The sequence below is a fragment of the Arachis hypogaea genome, chromosome 8 (genome assembly GCF_003086295.3).
Source record: "Arachis hypogaea cultivar Tifrunner chromosome 8, arahy.Tifrunner.gnm2.J5K5, whole genome shotgun sequence".
NCBI lineage: Eukaryota > Viridiplantae > Streptophyta > Magnoliopsida > Fabales > Fabaceae > Arachis > Arachis hypogaea.
Window position 1 is genome coordinate 27,094,296 of NC_092043.1, and position 24,073 is coordinate 27,118,368.

At 37.6% G+C, this 24,073-nt stretch overlaps 1 protein-coding gene across 1 annotated transcript; it reads left to right on the forward strand.

Annotated features, from left to right (window-relative positions):
• Positions 1 to 233: 233 nt before the first annotated feature.
• Positions 234 to 1,870, forward strand: LOC112706678 (E3 ubiquitin-protein ligase RDUF2). The gene has a single exon (XM_025758101.3). The coding sequence runs from the start codon at positions 479 to 481 to the stop codon at positions 1,592 to 1,594; it is 1,116 nt and encodes a 371-aa protein (XP_025613886.1). The 5' UTR covers positions 234 to 478; the 3' UTR covers positions 1,595 to 1,870.
• The last annotated feature ends 22,203 nt before the right edge of the window (positions 1,871 to 24,073 follow it).

The following is a 24,073-nucleotide window of genomic DNA, read 5'->3' on the forward strand; positions in this document are numbered from 1 at the left end:
ATTAATCAATAATTTAATTTTAGTCAAAATCTCCCTAAATCATCCTTATTTTAAACATTTAAGAATTTGAGATTTTAAAATAGACAAAAGATTTACAAAAAAAAATCATAATTATTTGAATCATAAATCGATAAATATGTCTAAAAAATAAATTTTTATCTTTTTAAAATTGATAACCTTAATAAATTTTGTAACAAAACATTTTTTGAATTGATTAGTTGATAGATGAATTTTATTATGAGTAAATAAATAAAAAGTGGAAATTGCCTTGTATGTTCGATTCAGAACAAGTGTGAGTTTAGGGCACTGTTTGGTGAGAAGATCAAAACCGCGTTTGAAACACGCCAAGCCTTTTCTCTCCTTAAATAAAACCTCTCTCTCAAACACATTCTTCCTACTACTAATTTCGTTCCTCTTTTACTCTCTTTCTCTCTGATTCTCTCTTTCAAAGAACGAGTCAACTCGTTGGACGAAAGAAATGAACTCGGATATAACTCACGCCACGACGGCGTCGTATTGGTGCTACAGCTGTACACGTTTCGTTCACCTTCTCGACCGACACGACGTCGTTTGCCCCCACTGCCAAAGCGGTTTCGTTGAAGAGATCCATGCCGGCCAGTCCCCTGCCATGTCTCTCTTCGCCGACGGTCTTCAAGCATCTCGCCGCCAAGGCTTCCGCCGGAGGCGCCGAAACGCTGGCAGCCGCTCGCCGTTTAACCCGGTTATCGTTCTCCGTGGACCAGGGGAGGATGGCGCTGCCGGAGGCGATAACGAGGGTTCCACTTTCGAGTTGTACTATGACGACGGCGATGGTTCCGGTCTTCGTCCTCTGCCGCCGACGATGTCAGAGTTTTTGCTCGGATCTGGATTCGATAGGTTACTAGAGCAGTTCTCTCAGATCGAGATCAACGGATTTGGTCGGCCGGAGAATCCGCCGGCATCGAAGGCGGCGATAGAGTCAATGCCAACGGTTGAGATCGGAGGCTCTCACGTGGAGACGGAAACTTACTGCGCCGTGTGCAAGGAAGCCTTTGAGCTCGGTGCGGAGGCGCGTGAGATGCCGTGTAAACACCTATACCACTCCGATTGCATCATGCCGTGGCTCACGATGCGGAATTCGTGCCCTGTGTGCCGCCACGAGCTGCCGTCCGATCAGAACGCGGCGGAAGGGAGAGTCGCCGGTCAGATCGATGAGGAAGCGGTAGGGTTGACCATATGGAGGTTGCCGGGAGGCGGTTTCGCCGTCGGAAGATTCTCCGGCGGCCGAAGATCCGGCGAGAACCGTTTGCCCGTCGTGTATACCGAGATGGACGGCGGAGGCAGCGGTGGAAGCAATGGAGGAAACTCGAACGGTGGTTCTAGAAGAATATCCCGCGCAGTTGGAAGCAGTAGGGTTAGGGAGAATCGCGGAATTGGAAGAATTTTCCGCAATTTCTTTTCCTTCTTCGGGAGAATTGGATCTAGGTCACGTTCCTCTTCGTCATCGTCGTATTCAGGTTCTGAGCATGGATCAGTGAGTAGAAGTCACAGCTATTCAAGTTCGTTTTTCAATAGAAACTCAGGGAGAAGAAGAACTTGGGTCTTGGAAGATTGATTCAGTCAAATTTTGAGAGAAAAAAACATTGAGATTCATGTTTGTAAATAACATAGAACTGGCTACTGCTGTAGAAGGAGGGGAGTTTGCTGGTGATGAAGTGAACGCAGTACAATTTGGGAAGAAAAAAGAAGAAGAAGAAGCGAAGCTTGTTTCCCTTCTCGGTGTTAAATTATTTGATTTGTTTAATTAATGTCTATATTCATGTTTTATTAGTAACATATTCTTTGTAAGCGATTAAGCATTCTTTCAAGATCAATGTCCCGATTTCTGATATGCTGTTCTTTCAAATTGATCCTCAATTGCTAAACTCTGCTGAACAAATAGGATGACAAATCACCTTGTTCAATATGCACTGATTTGGATTCTATTGTTGGGGATAAAGTGTTGGCTTTAGATGATGATCATGATGCTTGTTTTGGGGAATTTGGGGGCATGTTTGTTTGTTGGGTTCATCATGATGATGCTTCATATATCATGCGTTTCATGAATTACTTCCTTCACCTTTTTGCATAACATAATCATGGGCCTATTTGCCAAAAGATCAGAGGGAAAAGAAGAAAAAAAAGAAAGAAGAGCGTTGTGTTTCCTTACTATCACTCTTTTGGCTACATGTATGGTTGTGGTTGTGTTCTGTCTTGGGAGGTGTTTGGCAAGGGCTGTGGATTCCATGCAAGATTTCATTTTCCGTTTGCCCTTTTTATTTATTTTATTGATTTAAAATTGTTGGCCTTGGCCATACCTATCGAATGCTGTTTCACTGAATCACTTATTATTGTCCTCTAGGTGTTTGTTGAATGATGCAACAATACAACTGTCTCGCACTTCGACTTGGGGGTGGTCAATTCTGAATTTTGGCATGCCAGGTTCAGCCAACTAAAGTTGAAGCTTTCTCTACCACTATTCCCTTGTTTTTCTTTTTTTGTTTTCCCCAACAAATGTTTTTTGCATCTTTGACCAACATTTAACAAAACAAAGATTTTACAAGGGGAAAAAGACAAAAGGTGTATATGCCATGATAAATCAATCGTATGTTAAAACGTAACACACATAAAAAATAGTTTATAAATATACATAAATATATAATTAATTAATTTAATAGCATTGTACGCCTAGTCATATACAGGCTTCTTTGTTTTCCCCTAGAGAGTAGAGAGGATATAATTTTACTATGTTTGTTCTTTAATTACTTTTACACGTCAATCCGTTCAAGGACTAACCAATTGGGCAATCCGTTCACAGGTAACTTTGGGTTAATAAAATTTGTTAGTAATATAGTCTTGGTCGTTTTAATTTTTTATACATATGGGTGAATATCATGATTTACTTTATCGAATTGTGCATGATTTGATAAAGTTTTTAAAAGAAATGTTTGTATTTTTAAAAAATACAAAATTTTTATTGTATTTGATAAATAAAAAAATTATATAGTTATATTTGTAATTTTTAAAAGATAAAAATATTATTGAAAGCATTTAAGTTATTTTTAGTTTGATTTTATTAAATATAATTGATATCTTTTTTTAAAAAAATATCTTTTAAAATATAATTTTTATAAATTATTTTTAAAAAATAAAAATTTTATAAAACTAATATTTAGTGCTGACCTGGTCACTTTTCACATAGATGTACACTTACTCCCAACTAATAACAGATTGATATCTTAAGGTAAGGTCCATTACTACTTACACTCTTATCTATATTTTAATATAATATTAACATTATTTTAAAGGTTTAGATGTGAAGGTTTTATAGGCTTTGAGAAAATGAAAATTTGAATAAGGCATTTTATTTTGAGGAATTCTGCATATACAACTGTTTTTTTATACAAGTTATATAAGTTATTTTTTTTTCTTTCTCCATACCTCTTCTTTTTCTTCTCCTTCTTCCTCTTTTTCCCGTGCTTCTTCTTTTTCTTCATTTTGAAGTGTTCATCTTCATCGTCGTGTTTCTCCTCGTTTTTCTTTTGGTTTTACAACATTATATATTTTTTTTGTTTGATTTTTTCCTCCAAAAAAAATTATGAGAATATGAAATAAGAAAATGAAAAAGAAGAAGAAGCAGCAGAAGAAGATGAAGAGGAGGAAGAGGAAGAGTTCTGAATTATGCATAAGGTGTACTTCAACGAATTTTGGGTGTATTTTTGTAATCCTTTGGGTGAATTCCTGTAAAAAAACGAAGCAAGAATACCAATGATAAACACAGATAAAACAACGAATGAAAAGGCAAAGAGATCGAAGGGTGTTGAGGTGACTAATTCCGGGAAATTAAGCGGCGTTGAGGACAAAGATATTGTTGGAGTTATCCTTTTTATCCAGTACCAACAAACTTGATGTTAAGAAAAGATCTTTTACAGGAAGGTTGGCTAGAGATTTCTTGTAAAAACACTAGCCCTGCACAGGTGATAATGAGAGAGAATACTGGAATCTTTTTTTGATTTAATGTATTCATTGTTTAAAAATCATTTTTCTAATAAACAGTTTGATTTGTTTTACCGAGAAGGTCTACGGTTCGAGTCCGTATAGCCCTACCCTAAGATAATAATATATATATTTCTATTTCTTGTTAAATATACTCACAAATTGAGTATCTAATATATCGCATTTATTAGTATTCTAGATTTAGAATACTATACATAATAATATTATACCTTGGATTTTGAAATATAAAAGAATCTCTCATAGAATAGGTTATGTTAATATTAGATAGAATAATGAAAAATTTCAAAATTAGATAGAATTCTAAATAGATCACGAAGGAGATCGAACAAATTTGACAAGAAACTCAATTTCATGGAGGAAGAAGAAGAAGAGTAGGAGAAGATGAAGGAGAAGAAGAAGGAAGAGGAGGAGGAGAAAGAAGAACGCGAAGCACGCAATGAAAATCGTATATGGACTAGTCTGCTTTTTGTTAAGTTTCTTCCAACTTATATGACTTGTAAACCAAATGACTTGTATGTGTAGCATTCCTCTTTTTTTTTTTTTAAATTTAAAATGTGTGACAAAGTAAGTCGACAATTTTTTCGGTTTAGTCTTTTACAATAGTAAAAGAAAAAAGAGAAAAAAGAACGAGATTCGTATATATTTTGGTTCAATTTTTAAAATGTAATAAGGTCTGTTTTCAATTTTTATTATAATAACATAATTTTACTCTATCTAATTTAATATTATAATCACCAATATCAGGACAGAAACAAAAACAAATCAAACCAAATCGGTTCTATGTCACGATAAACAAAGTAATAATTTTATGTTTCACAAACTAATGCCAAAATTAAACAAAAACGTCAAAAACAAACAAAAATTCAAAACCAAACTAATATGGAATTGTGTTAACTTTTTTTTTAGTTTATAATTTTTTTCTCGTACGATTTTTAAATAATCTCTCATTAAGGGTTTGTTTGGATGGGAAGATGGAAATAGAAAAGAAGGAAATAGAAAGGAAATAAAAGAAAGGAAAGAATTTGAATGTATTTTTATTTTCTCTTAAGTTGTTTGGATGAAAGGAAAATGGAAAGAAAGAAAAGAAAATAAAAAATAATTTTCTTTGTTTGGTTAGAAAGAAAATTAAGAAGAAAGAAGAATAAACTAGTAGTAAATGATATTTTTGTTCTTGTATTATAAAAAGGGTATTCTATGTATTTAAATTTATTATTTAATTTAAAATAATTAAAATAAAATTAAATATATTAATAGAATTAATAATTTAAAGATAGATCATCAATAATATTTTTTTATATTACAATAAGTTTGAGTCATACCAAATAAAATTATACATCACACAATGTATCACTTCATGCAATTTAAAACAAAATATAATGTATTGTTTAAATTATTAAAAAAAAACTCCAGCCTGATTCATGCAAAGCATGATGGATAGCTAATACAAATTCTATTGAATTCTCTTCATACACATCAACAATAAAAAAAATTCTAACACATGTGTTTGCTCTTTTAATAGTATATATATTTTGAAGGATTTGAAGTTTCATATATTTTAAAACTAATTCTTATAAATTTGTTATCTTCAATAAGAAAAATTATATGTTTCAAATTCCAAGCACAATACTAATCTACTATCCAACTAATATATCAACAACACAAATTTATTAACACCAAATAATCTGCATACCACCTTTGAAATTCTAGCACTCTCAATATAATCAACCACATAAATTCTGGTAGTTTTCAGGGTCTATTAATCAAAGAGCAACTACAACAACACTAATATTATAATATGGAATTTTTGATGCATTAAATATATACTTCAGTCAATATCCAAGATATATAACTACATATTTAAAATGCATAAGCATATACCAATCATAAGCCTCTTTTAAGACTCTCATGAGTATATTAATTACAAAATATAGAGGCTCTACTAAGATTATACAACATTAGATCCTAAAATTATAAACATGCACAAAATATATTTTACCATTATTGATTGCGTTCCTCTTAAATTGCACCAGCTTCTTTCATTAAGTCATATAATGCACCGTGGCAATCTTCAAAGGGAACATCAAAAAATTCTCCTTTTGCTCTTTCATCTCTACAGAGAAAACGGTAACAACTCCAAAAGATCTCTTTGACAACACCCAATTTCTTTATCTCGTTATACACATCATTTTCAGAGTAAATTCGAGCTCTACTTTGTTTTAGGAATGTAATTCCTCTCTCAACAGCTTGAGCTTGGATCTTGGCAACTTGAATTTGTTCTTCAGCTATCAGAACTTGTCTTTCTACTAGCATATCTTGTTTCTCAGCTGTTTCAGCTTGCCTTTCAGCTGTTAACATTTGCTTCAAAGCAATACCAAGTGATTTATCATAGTAATTATTCCCATCCTTCAACATATCTGTCAATCCTTGAATACCTTTACGCTTAGAACCTCTATAATTTCCTTATGTTCCATTAGATTGGTTTGAGTTACCTAAATCAGGACTCTCCTCTACAACAAAGCTAGTTGAATGAGTAGTAGGTTGCCAATCATTCTACTCACAGTCAAACCCCTGGTATTCATCTTCGTTCAAATTAATTGTTTTCTTCATCTTGGCCATACTTTTATTTCTTTCTTTGGCACTTCCAGCAATATTTTCAGTTATTCTGTCTTGACCGTATATAAAATACAAGTTATCATAATGTTTGATGGGAGTTCGCATCCACGTTTTTGCATCTGGTCTTGTCTATATAAAAAAATAGATGCATATATGTTAATTTAATTATACGATTTTCTTTCCTTAAGTTGTGAGTAGTTTCATAAATAAGTATATACAAGAGCAATAGCTTCATGAAAATCTAGTCCTCACATATTAATTATTTGTTAAAATTTTTTAGATAGAGGAAGCATATATTGTGTGTAAATTTGACACTTGTAAAGAATTTTAATCATTTAGAATCACGGGTCAAAATAATTTCATACTGCAACTTATCATGCGCAAAGGTATCTATAAACTTTAGTAACAACTTATCATGAAATTAATTACCTTAATTAAATCCGCCCAAACTTCAGGTTCAGCGGTAAAGAGTTTGATTTCTGGGTTCCATAAAAATACACAAGTTATGAAAGAGATCGTAACAAACTCCAAAGTGATCCTTCAAAGTCTTCAGTCTATTCTTAAGATTATCTTTACGAAGATGGTTCCCAAATGAAGCTTTTAGAGTTTCAAGAACGTTGTCATATGCAGTTGTTGTAAAAGTACCGTCAACTCTGTTTCTTTTGTTACATTCTTCAATCAAAGCATCAAGGAAAAATGCATCCATTTCTTCAGTCCATCTTAAATTGTCTTTGATTGATGTGTCACCTTGAGATGCCATCTTCTTTGCCATTTGGTCTTAACCTGAAAAATTAAGAGCTAAATTATAAAAACAATCTTCTATAAATTAACTTCAATGAAATAATAATATAAAAAGTGTTAATGATGAATTCATCAATTAACCATGAACATTACCTTTAGAAGTAATTCCTATAATACAAGTAATTTAATTAATTTTAAAAAATAATTATCATCATAAGTGAATGTTTCAACTACACACTTCATACATAGTAATATCATGCTTTTCACGATACTCATGAGTATTACACCTTTGAAAATATTAGTTTGACATATAATAGTCCTAACATTCACATGATATTCACACATTACATTCACTTTGGTTCAAAAAATTTCATTCCCCTTCATAAGGATGAAGGTTCAAATAAGTCTCATCTTTCAATTTGATAGTCAGCCCACATTTGAGCCGCCATGTTATCCCTAAGCACTACACCTCGCCTGTAATCTTCATTTACTTCTTCTCTTTCCTCATTAGTGGCTTCTGGATTATTATTTTGTAATTCTCGATCCACTTGAGAAATTAAGTGATGGTCAGAATCTACACCCATTAAAAATTTGTGGAGTATAATGCATGCTAGGACAATGTCAACCATAACCTCTACGTCATAATAAGGTTCTGTACCACCTGCTATAATTGCAAATCTTTTTTTCAAAACTCCAAAGGATCTTTCGATCACATTTTGTAACGAAGAATGACGAAGGTTAAATAATTCATATGCATTTTCAGGTTCACGTCCATCAAACTCCTTTAAATGGTATCGTATGCCTCGATATGGAGTTATTAGAGCATGTTTAAGCATGAATCCAGCATCCCCAAGATAAAATTTGCCTAAAAAAATCATATAGAAATACTATACTTTAGATATCACCACTTTATTTAAACATGTCAAAGTTTTTTTAATAGATAAACCTCTTGGAATTTTGAGCCTATCATCCCTTGATAGTGCACTTTTAAGAACTTTAGAGTCAGATGCAGTGCCTTCCCATCCTGCTAAAGCATATGTGAATCTCATATCAAAGCCACACGCAGCAAGTACATTATGAGTTGGCCATTCTTTTCTTCCACGAAATCTAGGTTGATCAGCTATTGGAACCTTGACTCTGACATGTGTTCCATCAATGGCTCCAACACAGTCCTATACATATAACTTAATTAAAAAGAAAAGTTGTTTTGTATACTAATTATGATTGTCTAATTCAATGTACAACTAATCATACCTTAAAATATGGATAAAATCTATTGCTTCAAAGAATCTCTGAGGGAATGGTTGTTCTGGAAGATTGCTGAAGAAACTCTTCTTCAAGTGAGATTACAGCTCTTAGAACAGCATGAAAATTACGACTGATTGTCTCTCCAGATCGGTGGAAGAAGAATGAAATGGTTCTATTTTTAACATTATGACCTATAATATATAAGAATCTAGTTACTTGCTCCTTAACTGTGACATGTATAGTATTCTTCACATGACCGGTTGCCCTTAATTTTGCACATAACTCTAGAAAGGCATGTGGGCCCATTCGTAAAATATCACGACACCTATTAGTTTTGCGCAACTATTGTAACAAAGTGGCTCGAATCTCTTCTCTCCCAATAATGTGATCTCTTACGGGTTTGTCAACTTTCTTAGCCATCACTTTAAGTAAATATAACATGTGGACAGTATAACACAGCATTGTTATTGTACAAAGTTGCTTATCCCTCTCCCAATTTTCTTTGAGAACAGTTAATAAATGTCCTTGACTCTCAACGATATATATAAGTCTCTGATTACCTATGGAAACATCTGATTCATGCTCTTGATTTTCAACCAAAATAGGATTGCATATTTGGAATAAGGGAAAATCATAAAAAAAATGTTTTCCATGTCGTGCTTACAGTTAAAATTATGCAGTAAAACAACTTTCAATCTTCATCACCAACGTCTATTACATGCTAAAACTACAAAATTAATCAAACATGTTTAAAGCAAACACTGAATGAAAAGCAATTTTTTTTCTATATTAATGAATTTTAAATTTAGATATTGCAATATCATTTTTGGGGTACAAAAGCCAAAACTTAACATTAACAACAACAGAATAAACAATGTGCATATACAAAAGATTACCCATATCTGAAATAGATAAAACCCTAACATTTTATTTGTAACCAACAGATTTAAAAAGTTCTGGATTTTTTAGTATCACAACTTTTGATTTCTTAGTTATGACATAACAGAACAAAATAACGCACTCAAATCACAAGGCACCGTAGCTCAATGCAAAAAAGAAAGAATAAAATAAAAAGATAGAGACAATAAAGCTATCAATACAAATTAAAGATAAAAAATTTCAAGAACTACCACAGATTTCATACTGCAGAAGTCGTTTCACATATGAAGGAAAGAAGAAAAATGACAACTTTTTCACATCAGAGATCGTAGAACCCTAACCTGTTTGTGTAAGGTTAGATTGAGAATGATTGTAGTACAATGTTGATACTAACATCAAGGTTGAAGAAGAAATGCACTCTAATTTTGTGGTGAAAACAGAGCTTGAATGCTTCTATGTCCCTTTCAATTTTGCCATGCTTGGAGAAGAACTCTTTTCTATTTTTTATTCTCTTTTTTTTTTATAAAAGGGCAAATATGAGATAATGCTGTTGGGTTTCTGGTGCACGAAATTGTGATCTCTACTTTTCACAACTCAAATAGTCCCCGGTAATGGCTCCAAAAACTTGGTGCTCAATACCATGGTCTAAACATAATTTCACAACTTCGCACAACTAACCAGCAAGTGCACTGGGTCGTCCAAGTAATCAACCTTACACGAGTAAGGGTCGATCCCACGGAGATTGTTGGTATGAAGCAAGCTATGATCATCTTGTAAATCTCAGTCAGGCAGATTCAAATGGTTATGGATGATTTATGAATAAAGCATAAAATAAAGATAGAGATACTTATGTAATTCATTGGTGAGAATTTCAGATAAGCATATGGAGATGCTTTGTCCCTTTCGTCTCTCTGCTTTCCTACTGTCTTCATCCAATCCTTCTTACTCCTTTCCATGGCAAGCTGTATGTTGGGCATCACCGTTGTCAGTGGCTACAGTCCCGTCCTCTCAGTGAAAATGTTCAATGCGCTCTGTCACAGCACGACTAATCATCTGTCGGTTCTCAATCAGGTTGGAATAGAATCCAGTGATTCTTTTGCGTCTGTCACTAACGCCCCGCCTTCAGGAGTTTGAAGCACGTCACAGTCATTCAATCATTGAATCCTACTCAGAATACCACAGACAAGGTTTAGACCTTCCGGATTCTCTTGAATGCCGCCATCAGTTCTAGCTTATACCACGAAGACTCTGATTAAAGAATCCAAGAGATATCTACTTAATCTAAGGTAGAACGGAGGTGGTTGTCAGGCACACGTTCATAGTTGAGAATGATGATGAGTGTCACGGATCATCACATTCTTCCGGTTTAAGAACAAGTAATATCTTAGAATGGAAGCAAGCATGATTGAATGAAAAACAGTAGTAATTGCATTAATCCATCAAGACACAGCAGAGCTCCTCACCCCCAACCATGGGGTTTAGAGACTCATGCCGTGGAAGGTACACAAAGAAACGTGTAAAGTGTCATGAGGTACAGATACAATGTCAAAAGATCCTATTAATAGTGAACTAGTAACCTAGGGTATACAGAAATGTGTAAATGACATAAAAATCCACTTCCGGGGTCCACTTGGTGTGTGCTTGGGCTGAGCATTGATACTTTTCGTGTAGAGACTTTTTCTGGAGTTAAACGCCAGCTTTTATGCCAGTTTGGGCGTTTAACTCCAATTCTTATGCCAGTTCCGGCGTTAAACGCCGGGAATTCTGAAGCTGATTTGCAACGCCGGTTTGGGCCATCAAATCTCGGGCAAAGTATGGACTATTATACATTGCTGGAAAGCCCAGGATGTCTACTTTCCAACGCCATTGAGAGCGCGCCAATTGGGCTTCTGTAGCTCCAGAAAATCCACTTCGAGTGCAGGGAGGTCAGAATCCAACAGCATCTGCAGTCCTTTTCAGCCTCTGAATCAGATTTTTGCTCAGGACCCTCAATTTCAGCCAGAAAATACCTGAAATCACAGAAAAACACACAAACTCAAAGTAAAGTCCAGAAAAGTGAATTTTAACTAAAAACTAATAAAAGTATACTAAAAACTAACTAAAATATACTAAAAACATATTGAAAACAATGCCAAAAAGCGTATAAATTATCCGCTCATCACAACACCAAACTTAAATTGTTGCTTGTCCCCAAGCAACTGAAAATCAAAATAGAAAAAAAGAAGAGAATATACTATAGACTCCAAAATATCAAAGAAACTAAGCTCCAACTAGATGAGCGGGACTAGTAGCTTTTTGCTTCTGAACAGTTTTGACATCTCACTTTTATCCTTTGAAGTTTAGAATGATTGGCCTCTATAGGAACTCAGAACTCAGATAGTGTTATTGTTTCTCCTAATGAAGTATAATGATTCTTGAACATAGCTACTTTATGAGTCTTGGCTGTGGCCCAAAGCACTCTGTCTTCCAGTATTACCACCGGATACATACATGCCACAGACACATAATTGGGTGAACCTTTTCAGATTGTGACTCAGCTTTGCTAGTGTCCCCAATTAGAGGTGTCCAGGGTTCTTAAGCACACTCTTTTTGCCTTGGATCAAAACTTTATTTTTTTCTTTTCTTTTTCTCTTTCTTTTCTTTTCGTTTTTCTTTTCTTTTCATTTTTTTTCTTTTTTTTGTATTCACTACTTTTTCTTGCTTCAAGAATCACTTTGATGATTTTTCAGATCCTCAATAACATTTCTCCTTTTCCATCATTCTTTCAAGAGCCAACAATTTTAACATTCTTAAAACAACAAATTCAAAAGACATATGCACTGTTCAAGCATTCATTCAGAAAACAAAAAGCATTGTCACCACATCAAACTAATTCAACTAGTTTCAAAGATGAATTCGAAATCCTGTACTTCTTGTTCTTTTGTGATTAAAGCATTTTTCATTTAAGAGAGGTGATGGATTCATAGGACATTCATAGCTTTAAGGCATAGACACTAAGATACTAATGATCATGTAATAAGACACAAACATGGATAAACATAAGCATAAAGATTCGAAAAATAGAAGATAAAGAACAAGGAGATTAAAGAACGGGTCCACCTTAGTGATGGCGGCTTGTTCTTCCTCTTGAAGATCTAATGGAGTGCTTGAGCTCCTCAATGTCTCTTCGTTGCCTTTGTTGCTCCTCTCTCATGATTCTATGATCTTCTTTAATTTCATGGAGTAGGATGGAATGTTCTTGGTGCTTCACCCTTAGTTGTCCCATGTTGGAACTCAATTCTTCTAGGGAGGTGTTGATTTGCTCCCAATAGTTTTGTGGTGGAAAGTGCATCCCTTGAGGTGAATATCTCCATCTCCCATGGCTCGGAGGTGGAAGCTTTTGCCTTCCCTTTCCTCATTCTATAGGTTTCTCCGGCCTTTGGTGCCATAAATGATTATAGAGAAACAAAAAGCAACGCTTTTACCACACCAAACTTAGAAGGTTTGCTCGTCCTCGAGCAAAAGAAGAAAGAAGAGAGAGAGTGGTGGGGTAGATGGGGATCCTGTGGGGTCCACAGATCCTGAGGTGTCAAGGATAATTCATCCCTGCACCAAGTGGCGAGCAAAAATGCTCCTACTGCCAATCCTGGCGTTAAACGCCGGGCTGGTGCCCATTTCTGGCGTTTAACGCCAGCTTGGTGCCCATTCCTGGCGTTTAACGCCAGTCTGGTGCCCCTTTCTGGTGTTAAACGCCCAGAATAGTGCCAGACTGGGCGTTAAACGCCCATTTGCTGCCCTTACTGGCGTTTAAACGCCAGCAAGGTTTTCCTCCAGGGTGTGCTATTTTTCTTCCTATTTTTCATTCTGTTTCTGCTTTTTCAATTGAATTTGTGACTTCCCAGGATCATCAACCTATAGAAAACATAAAATAACAAAGGAAAATAATAAATATAACATTGGGTTGCCTCCCAACAAGCGCTTCTTTAATGTCAGTAGCTTGACAGTGGGCTCTCATGGAGCCTCACAGATGTTCAGAGCAATGTTGGAACCTCCCAACACCAAACTTAGAGTTTGAATGTGGGGGTTCAACACCAAACTTAGAAGTTGGTGGTGGCCTCCCAACACCAAACTTAGAGTTTGACTGTGGGGGCTTTGTTTGACTCTGTTTTGAGAGAAGCTCTTCATGCTTCCTCTCCATGGTTACAGAAGGAGAACCTTGAGTCTTATAGTTTGCACTGTCTGTAAGCCACGGAGCTTCCTGAATAGCAAATAATTGCTCATCCGGAAAGGTTTCAGAGATCTCAGTAGGAAGGAGGGATGCTCCTGCTACTGGTTCTATCCTTGACAGGTGATCAGCTACTTGATTCTCTGTCCCTTTTCTGTCTATTATTTCTATATCAAACTCTTGCAGAAGCAACACCCATCTTATGAGCCTGGGTTTTGAATCCTGCTTTGTGAGTAGATATTTAAGAGCAGCATGGTCAGTGTAGACAATCACTTTTGATCCTACTAAATAAGATCTGAACTTGTCAATGGCATAAACCACTGCAAGTAACTCCTTTTCTGTGGTTGTGTAGTTCTTCTGTGCATCATTTAGAATACGGCTGCCATAATAAATGACGTGCAGAAGCTTACCATGCCTTTGTCCCAATACTGCACCAATGGCATGGTCACTGGCATCACACATTAGTTCAAATGGTAATGTCTAGTCTGGTGCAGAGATGACTGGTGCTGTGACCAGCTTAGCTTTCAAAGTCTCAAACGCCTGCAGACACTCATTATCAAAAATAAATGGAGTGTCAGCAGCTAGCAGATTACTCAGAGGTTTGGCAATTTTTGAAAAATCCCTTATAAACCTTCTGTAGAATCCTGCATGCCCCAGAAAGATTCTGATTGCCTTAACATTTGCAGGTGGTGGTAATTTTTCAATTGCCTCTACCTTTGCCTTATCCACCTCTATTCCATTGCTTGAAATTTTGTGCCCAAGGACAATTCCTTCAGTCACCATAAAGTGACATTTTTCCCAGTTTAAGACCAGGTTAGTCTCTTGGCATCTTTTCAGAACAAGTGCTAGATGGTTAAGGCAGGAGCTGAATGAGTCTCCAAATACTGAAAAGTCATCCATAAAGACTTCCAAAAATTTCTCTACCATATCTGAGAAGATAGAGAGCATGCACCTCTGAAAGGTTGCAGGTGTATTGCACAGACCAAAAGGCATCCTTCTGTAGGCAAATACTCCAGAAGGACATGTAAATGCTGTTTTCTCTTGGTCTTGAGGATCTACTGCAATTTGGTTGTAACCTGAATAGCCATCCAAAAAGCAGTAATATTCATGACCTGCCAGTCTCTCTAGCATCTGGTCTATGAATGGTAAAGGAAAATGATCCTTCCTGGTGGCTGTATTGAGCCTTCTGTAGTCAATACACATACGCCACCCTGTAACTGTTCTTGTAGGAACCAATTCATTCTTTTCATTATGAACCACTGTTATGCCTACCTTCTTGGGGACAACATGGACAGGGCTCACCCAGGGGCTGTCAGAAATAGGATAAATAATCCCAGCCTCTAGTAACTTAGTGACCTCTTTCTGCACCACCTCCCTCATGGCTGGATTTAGCCGCCTTTGTGGTTGAACCACTGGCTTAGCATCATCCTCCAATAGGATCTTGTGCATGCATCTTGCTGGGCTAATGCCCTTAAGATCACTTATGGACCACCCAAGAGCTGTCTTGTGTGTCCTTAGCACTTGAATTAGTGCTTCCTCTTCCTGTGGATTTAAAGCAGAGCTTATGATCACTGGAAAAGTGTCACCTTCTCCCAAAAATGCATATTTCAGGGATGGTGGTAGTGGCTTGAGCTCTGGTTTAGGAGGTTTATCTTCTTCTTGAGGAATTTTCAGAATTTCTTTTATTTCCTTTAGTTCCTCCAGATCAGGCTGAACATCTTTAAAGATGTCATCTAGCTCTGATTCAAGACTTTCAGTCATATTGACCTCCTCCACCAAAGAGTCAATAATATCAGTGCTCATGCAGTCATTTGATGTGTCTGGATGCTGCATAGCTTTGACAACATTCAACTTGAACTCATCCTCATTGACTCTCAGGGTTAATTCCCCTTTTTGGACGTCAATGAGGGTCCGTCCAGTTGCTAGGAAAGGTCTTCCTAGAATGAGAGTTTCACTCTTGTGCTCCTCCATTTCTAGCACTACAAAGTCAGTTGGAAAGGCAAATGTCCCAACCTTGACAATCATGTCCTCAATTATGCCTGATGGATATTTAATGGAGCCATCAGCAAGTTGGAGCATATCCGGGTTGGTTTGACTTCTTCAGTCAACCCAAGCTTTCTGATAGTGGATGCAGGTATTAGATTGATGCTTGCTCCAAGGTCACACAGGGCTGTCTTGGTGCAAGCACCTTCTAATGTGCATGGTATCATAAAGCTTCCTGGATCTTGAAGCTTTTCTGGTAAGCTTTTCAGAATGACTGCACTGCATTCTTCAGTGAGAAATACTTTTTCAGTTTCTCTCCAATCCTTCTTATGACTTAAGATCTCTTTCATAAACTTAGCATAAGAAGGTATTTTCTCAAGTGCCTCTGCAAACGGAATCTTTATTTCAAGAGTCCTTAGGTAGTCTGCAAAGCGGGCAAATTGCTTATCCTGCTCCGCTTGGCGGAGTTTCTGAGGATAAGGCATCTTGGCTTTATATTCTTCAACCTTAGTTGCTGCAGGTTTATTCCTTACAGAAGTGGTTGGAGAAGCCTTTTTAGAGGGGTTACTATCGGCACTCTCAGGTGTCTGATTCCCCATTGGCGTTTGAACGCCAGGGTTGGGTGGAAAATGGGCGTTTAACGCCAACTTTTCCCCCTTTTCTGGCGTTTGAACGCCAGAACTGGGCAGGGAATGGGCGTTTAACGCCAACTTTCCCCCCTTTTCTGGCGTTTGAACGCCAAGAGTATTCCTCTCTGGGCTCTTACTGTCCTCAGAGGGATTTTGGATAGTGGTTTGGCTATCCTCTGTCAATTGTTCCTTTATTGGCTTTTTGCTACTTTGAGCAGTGTTATTCAATGTCTTCCCACTCCTCAGTTGAACTGCTTGGCATTCTTCTGTTATCTGTTTAGATAACTGCTATTTTGCCTGATTCAACTGTGATTCTATGTTCTTGTTAGCAGTTTTAGTTTCTTGGAGCATCTCTTTAAATTCTGCTAACTGTTTTGCCATCAGGTGTAATTACTGATTAAGCTCAACCATCTGTTCTTGAGGATTAGGATCAGTGGCTACTGCCATAACTTCTTCTTTTGTAGAGAACTCATTGCTAGAGTACAAATGTTGATTTCTAGCAACAGTATCTATAAGCTCTTGAGCCTCCTCAATCGTCTTCCTCATATGTATAGATCCACCAGCTGAGTGGTCTAGAGACATCTGAGCTTTTTCTGTAAGCCCATAGTAGAAGATGTCTAACTGTACCCACTCTGAAAATATTTCAGAGGGGCATTTTCTTAGCATACCTCTATACCTCTCCCAGGCATTATAAAGGGATTCATTATCCTCTTGTTTAAAGCCTTGGATGTCCAGCCTTAGCTGTGTCATCCTTTTTGGAGGGTAAAATTGATTCAGGAATTTGTCTGATAACTGTTTCCATGTCTTTATGCTTACTGTAGGTTGGTTATTTAACCACCTCTTAGCTTGATCTTTTACAGCAAATGGAAACAGTAATAATCTGTAGACATCCTGATCCACCTCTTTATCACGTACTGTGTCAGCAAGTTGTAAGAATTGTGCCAGAAACTCAGTAGGTTCTTCCTGTGGAAGACCGGAATACTGGCAATTTTGTTGCACCATGATAATGAGTTGAGGGTTTAGCTCAAAGCTGCATGCTTTGATGGGAGGTATACAGATGCTACTCCCATATACAGCTGTAATGGGGTTAGCATATGACCCCAAAGTTCTTCTGGACTGCTCAATTCCACTTAGGTCCATGATGGAGAAAGGGAAATGATATGGATTGCAAGTAGATTATTATTTTTTAAAAAAAAATGACCGAAAATAATAAAATAAAACAAAAGGAAAATAAAATAAAATTTCGAAAACTAAAAGAAAAATAAAATCAAAGCAAATTGGAAACTAAATCAATCAACTAATTAAAAAGATTTTGGAATTGGCAATTAAAAAGATATGATTGAAAATTATTTTGAAAACGATTTGATTTTTTTTTTTTGAAATGAGGAAAGAGAAAAACAACAGAATGACACCAAACTTAAAATTTTTAGAAAATCAAACACTAATTTTCGAAAATCTAAAGGAAAACACAAGGAAAACACCAAACCTAGAATTTTTTAAAGATCAAAAAGGGACTAAGGGCATGCAAATTCGAAAATTAAAAGAAAAACAAAAGCATGCAATTGACACCAAACTTAAAATATGAAACTAAACTCAAATAAAAGACTCTAAACCAACTAAAATAAAATAGTCCTAATCTAAGCAACAAGATAAGCCGTCAGTTGTCCAAACTCGAACAATCCCCGGCAACGGCGCCAAAAACTTGGTGCACGAAATTGCAATCACACTTTTGCAATTCCGCACAACTAACCAGCAAGTGCACTGGGTCGTCCAAGTAATACCTTACGTGAGTAAGGGTCGATCCCACGGAGATTGTCGGCTTGAAGCAAGCTATGGTTATCTTGTAAATCTTAGTCAGGATATCAATAATTATCAGGGTTGATTGTAAAAAGCAAAAGGACATGAAATAAGTACTTGTTTTGCAGTAATGGGGAACAGGTTGAGGTTTTGGAGATGCTCCATCTTCTGAATCTCTGCTTTCCTACTGTCTTCTTCTTCAAGCACGCAAGGCTCCTTCCATGGCAAGCTGTATGCAAGGGTTTCACTGTTGTCAGTGGCTACCTCCCATCCTCTCAATGGAAATGTTCAACGCACCCTGTCACGGCACGGCTATCCATCTGTCGGTTCTCAATCAGGCCAGAATAGAATCCAGTGATTCTTTTGCATCTGTCACTAACGCCCCGCCTTCAGGAGTTTGAAGCACGTCACAGTCATTCAATCATTGAATCCTACTCAGAATACCACAGACAAGGTTTAGACCTTCCGGATTCTCTTGAATGCCGCCATCAGTTCTAGCTTATACCACGAAGACTCTGATTAAAGAATCCAAGAGATATATACATAATCTAAGGTAGAACGGAGGTGGTTGTCAGGCACACGTTCATAGTTGAGAATGATGATGAGTGTCACGGATCATCACATTCTTCCGGTTTAAGAACAAGTAATATCTTAGAATGGAAGCAAGCATGATTGAATGAAAAACAGTAGTAATTGCATTAATCCATCAAGACACAGCAGAGCTCCTCACCCCCAACCATGGGGTTTAGAGACTCATGCCATGGAAGGTACACAAAGAAACGTGTAAAGTGTCATGAGGTACAGATACAATGTCAAAAGATCCTATTAATAGTGAACTAGTAACCTAGGGTATACAGAAATGTGTAAATGACATAAAAATCCACTTCCGGGGTCCACTTGGTGTGTGCTTGGGCTGAGCATTGATACTTTTCGTGTAGAGACTTTTTCTGGAGTTAAACGCCAGCTTTTATGCCAGTTTGGGCGTTTAACTCCAATTCTTATGCCAGTTCCGGCGTTAAACGCTGGGAATTCTGAAGCTGATTTGCAACGCCGGTTTGGGCCATCAAATCTCGGGCAAAGTATGGACTATTATACATTTCTGGAAAGCCCAGGATGTCTACTTTCCAACGCCGTTGAGAGCGCGCCAATTGGGCTTCTGTAGCTCCAGAAAATCCACTTCGAGTGCAGGGAGGTCAGAATCCAACAGCATCTGCAATCCTTTTCAGCCTCTGAATCAGATTTTTGCTCAGGACCCTCAATTTCAGCCAGAAAATACCTGAAATCACAGAAAAACACACAAACTCAAAGTAAAGTCTAGAAAAGTGAATTTTAACTAAAAACTAATAAAAGTATACTAAAAACTAACTAAAATATACTAAAAACATACTGAAAACAATGCCAAAAAGCGTATAAATTATCCGCTCATCACAACACCAAACTTAAATTGTTGCTTGTCCCCAAGCAACTGAAAATCAAAATAGAAAAAAAGAAGAGAATATACTATAGACTCCAAAATATCAAAGAAACTAAGCTCCAACTAGATGAGCGGGACTAGTAGCTTTTTGCTTCTGAACAGTTTTGGCATCTCACTTTTATCCTTTGAAGTTTAGAATGATTGGCCTCTATAGGAACTCAGAACTCAGATAGTGTTATTGTTTCTCCTAATGAAGTATAATGATTCTTGAACATAGCTACTTTATGAGTCTTGGCTGTGGCCCAAAGCACTCTGTCTTCCAGTATTACCACCGGATACATACATGCCACAGACACATAATTGGGTGAACCTTTTCAGATTGTGACTCAGCTTTGCTAGTGTCCCCAATTAGAGATGTCCAGGGTTCTTAAGCACACTCTTTTTGCCTTGGATCAAAACTTTATTTTTTTCTTTTCTTTTTCTCTTTCTTTTCTTTTCGTTTTTCTTTTCTTTTCATTTTTTTTCTTTTTTTTGTATTCACTGCTTTTTCTTGCTTCAAGAATCACTTTGATGATTTTTCAGATCCTCAATAACATTTCTCCTTTTCCATCATTCTTTCAAGAGCCAACAATTTTAACATTCTTAAAACAACAAATTCAAAAGACATATGCACTGTTCAAGCATTCATTCAGAAAACAAAAAGCATTGTCACCACATCAAACTAATTCAACTAGTTTCAAAGATGAATTCGAAATCCTGTACTTCTTGTTCTTTTGTGATTAAAGCATTTTTCATTTAAGAGAGGTGATGGATTCATAGGACATTCATAGCTTTAAGGCATAGACACTAAGATACTAATGATCATGTAATAAGACACAAACATGGATAAACATAAGCATAAAGATTCGAAAAATAGAAGATAAAGAACAAGGAGATTAAAGAACGGGTCCACCTTAGTGATGGCGGCTTGTTCTTCCTCTTGAAGATCTAATGGAGTGCTTGAGCTCCTCAATGTCTCTTCGTTGCCTTTGTTGCTCCTCTCTCATGATTCTATGATCTTCTTTAATTTCATGGAGTAGGATGGAATGTTCTTGGTGCTTCACCCTTAGTTGTCCCATGTTGGAACTCAATTCTTCTAGGGAGGTGTTGATTTGCTCCCAATAGTTTTGTGGTGGAAAGTGCATCCCTTGAGGTGAATATCTCCATCTCCCATGGCTCGGAGGTGGAAGCTTTTGCCTTCCCTTTCCTCATTCTATAGGTTTCTCCGGCCTTTGGTGCCATAAATGATTATAGAGAAACAAAAAGCAACGCTTTTACCACACCAAACTTAGAAGGTTTGCTCGTCCTCGAGCAAAAGAAGAAAGAAGAGAGAGAGTGGTGGGGTAGATGGGGATCCTGTGGGGTCCACAGATCCTGAGGTGTCAAGGATAATTCATCCCTGCACCAAGTGGCGAGCAAAAATGCTCCTACTGCCAATCCTGGCGTTAAACGCCGGGCTGGTGCCCATTTCTGGCGTTTAACGCCAGCTTGGTGCCCATTCCTGGCGTTTAACGCCAGTCTGGTGCCCCTTTCTGGTGTTAAACGCCCAGAATAGTGCCAGACTGGGCGTTAAACGCCCATTTGCTGCCCTTACTGGCGTTTAAACGCCAGCAAGGTTTTCCTCCAGGGTGTGCTATTTTTCTTCCTATTTTTCATTCTGTTTCTGCTTTTTCAATTGAATTTGTGACTTCCCAGGATCATCAACCTATAGAAAACATAAAATAACAAAGGAAAATAATAAATATAACATTGGGTTGCCTCCCAACAAGCGCTTCTTTAATGTCAGTAGCTTGACAGTGGGCTCTCATGGAGCCTCACAGATGTTCAGAGCAATGTTGGAACCTCCCAACACCAAACTTAGAGTTTGAATGTGGGGGTTCAACACCAAACTTAGAAGTTGGTGGTGGCCTCCCAACACCAAACTTAGAGTTTGACTGTGGGGGCTTTGTTTGACTCTGTTTTGAGAGAAGCTCTTCATGCTTCCTCTCCATGGTTACAGAAGGAGAACCTTGAGTCTTATAGTTTGCACTGTCTGTAAGCCACGGAGCTTCCTGAATAGCAAATAATTGCTCATCCGGAAAGGTTTCAGAGATCTCAGTAGGAAGGAGGGATGCTCCTGCTACTGGTTCTATCCTTGACAGGTGATCAGCTACTTGATTCTCTGTCCCTTTTCTGTCTATTATTTCTATATCAAACTCTTGCAGAAGCAACACCCATCTTATGAGCCTGGGTTTTGAATCCTGCTTTGTGAGTAGATATTTAAGAGCAGCATGGTCAGTGTAGACAATCACTTTTGATCCTACTAAATAAGATCTGAACTTGTCAATGGCATAAACCACTGCAAGTAACTCCTTTTCTGTGGTTGTGTAGTTCTTCTGTGCATCATTTAGAATACGGCTGCCATAATAAATGACGTGCAGAAGCTTACCATGCCTTTGTCCCAATACTGCACCAATGGCATGGTCACTGGCATCACACATTAGTTCAAATGGTAATGTCTAGTCTGGTGCAGAGATGACTGGTGCTGTGACCAGCTTAGCTTTCAAAGTCTCAAACGCCTGCAGACACTCATTATCAAAAATAAATGGAGTGTCAGCAGCTAGCAGATTACTCAGAGGTTTGGCAATTTTTGAAAAATCCCTTATAAACCTTCTGTAGAATCCTGCATGCCCCAGAAAGCTTCTGATTGCCTTAACATTGGCAGGTGGTGGTAATTTTTCAATTGCCTCTACCTTTGCCTTATCCACCTCTATTCCATTGCTTGAAATTTTGTGCCCAAGGACAATTCCTTCAGTCACCATAAAGTGACATTTTTCCCAGTTTAAGACCAGGTTAGTCTCTTGGCATCTTTTCAGAACAAGTGCTAGATGGTTAAGGCAGGAGCTGAATGAGTCTCCAAATACTGAAAAGTCATCCATAAAGACTTCCAAAAATTTCTCTACCATATCTGAGAAGATAGAGAGCATGCACCTCTGAAAGGTTGCAGGTGTATTGCACAGACCAAAAGGCATCCTTCTGTAGGCAAATACTCCAGAAGGACATGTAAATGCTGTTTTCTCTTGGTCCTGAGGATCTACTGCAATTTGGTTGTAACCTGAATAGCCATCCAAAAAGCAGTAATATTCATGACCTGCCAGTCTCTCTAGCATCTGGTCTATGAATGGTAAAGGAAAATGATCCTTCCTGGTGGCTGTATTGAGCCTTCTGTAGTCAATACACATACGCCACCCTGTAACTGTTCTTGTAGGAACCAGTTCATTCTTTTCATTATGAACCACTGTTATGCCTCCCTTCTTGGGGACAACATGGACAGGGCTCACCCAGGGGCTGTCAGAAATAGGATAAATAATCCCAGCCTCTAGTAACTTAGTGACCTCTTTCTGCACCACCTCCCTCATGGCTGGATTTAGCCGCCTTTGTGGTTGAACCACTGGCTTAGCATCATCCTCCAATAGGATCTTGTGCATGCATCTTGCTGGGCTAATGCCCTTAAGATCACTTATGGACCACCCAAGAGCTGTCTTGTGTGTCCTTAGCACTTGAATTAGTGCTTCCTCTTCCTGTGGATTTAAAGCAGAGCTTATGATCACTGGAAAAGTGTCACCTTCTCCCAGAAATGCATATTTCAGGGATGGTGGTAGTGGCTTGAGCTCTGGTTTAGGAGGTTTATCTTCTTCTTGAGGAATTTTCAGAATTTCTTTTATTTCCTTTAGTTCCTCCAGATCAGGCTGAACATCTTTAAAGATGTCATCTAGCTCTGATTCAAGACTTTCAGTCATATTGACCTCCTCCACCAAAGAGTCAATAATATCAGTGCTCATGCAGTCATTTGATGTGTCTGGATGCTGCATAGCTTTGACAACATTCAACTTGAACTCATCCTCATTGACTCTCAGGGTTAATTCCCCTTTTTGGACGTCAATGAGGGTCCGTCCAGTTGCTAGGAAAGGTCTTCCTAGAATGAGAGTTTCACTCTTGTGCTCCTCCATTTCTAGCACTACAAAGTCAGTTGGAAAGGCAAATGGCCCAACCTTGACAATCATGTCCTCAATTATGCCTGATGGATATTTAATGGAGCCATCAGCAAGTTGGAGGCATATCCGGGTTGGTTTGACTTCTTCAGTCAACCCAAGCTTTCTGATAGTGGATGCAGGTATTAGATTGATGCTTGCTCCAAGGTCACACAGGGCTGTCTTGGTGCAAGCACCTTCTAATGTGCATGGTATCATAAAGCTTCCTGGATCTTGAAGCTTTTCTGGTAAGCTTTTCAGAATGACTGCACTGCATTCTTCAGTGAGAAATACTTTTTCAGTTTCTCTCCAATCCTTCTTATGACTTAAGATCTCTTTCATAAACTTAGCATAAGAAGGTATTTGCTCAAGTGCCTCTGCAAACGGAATCTTTATTTCAAGAGTCCTTAGGTAGTCTGCAAAGCGGGCAAATTGCTTATCCTGCTCCGCTTGGCGGAGTTTCTGAGGATAAGGCATCTTG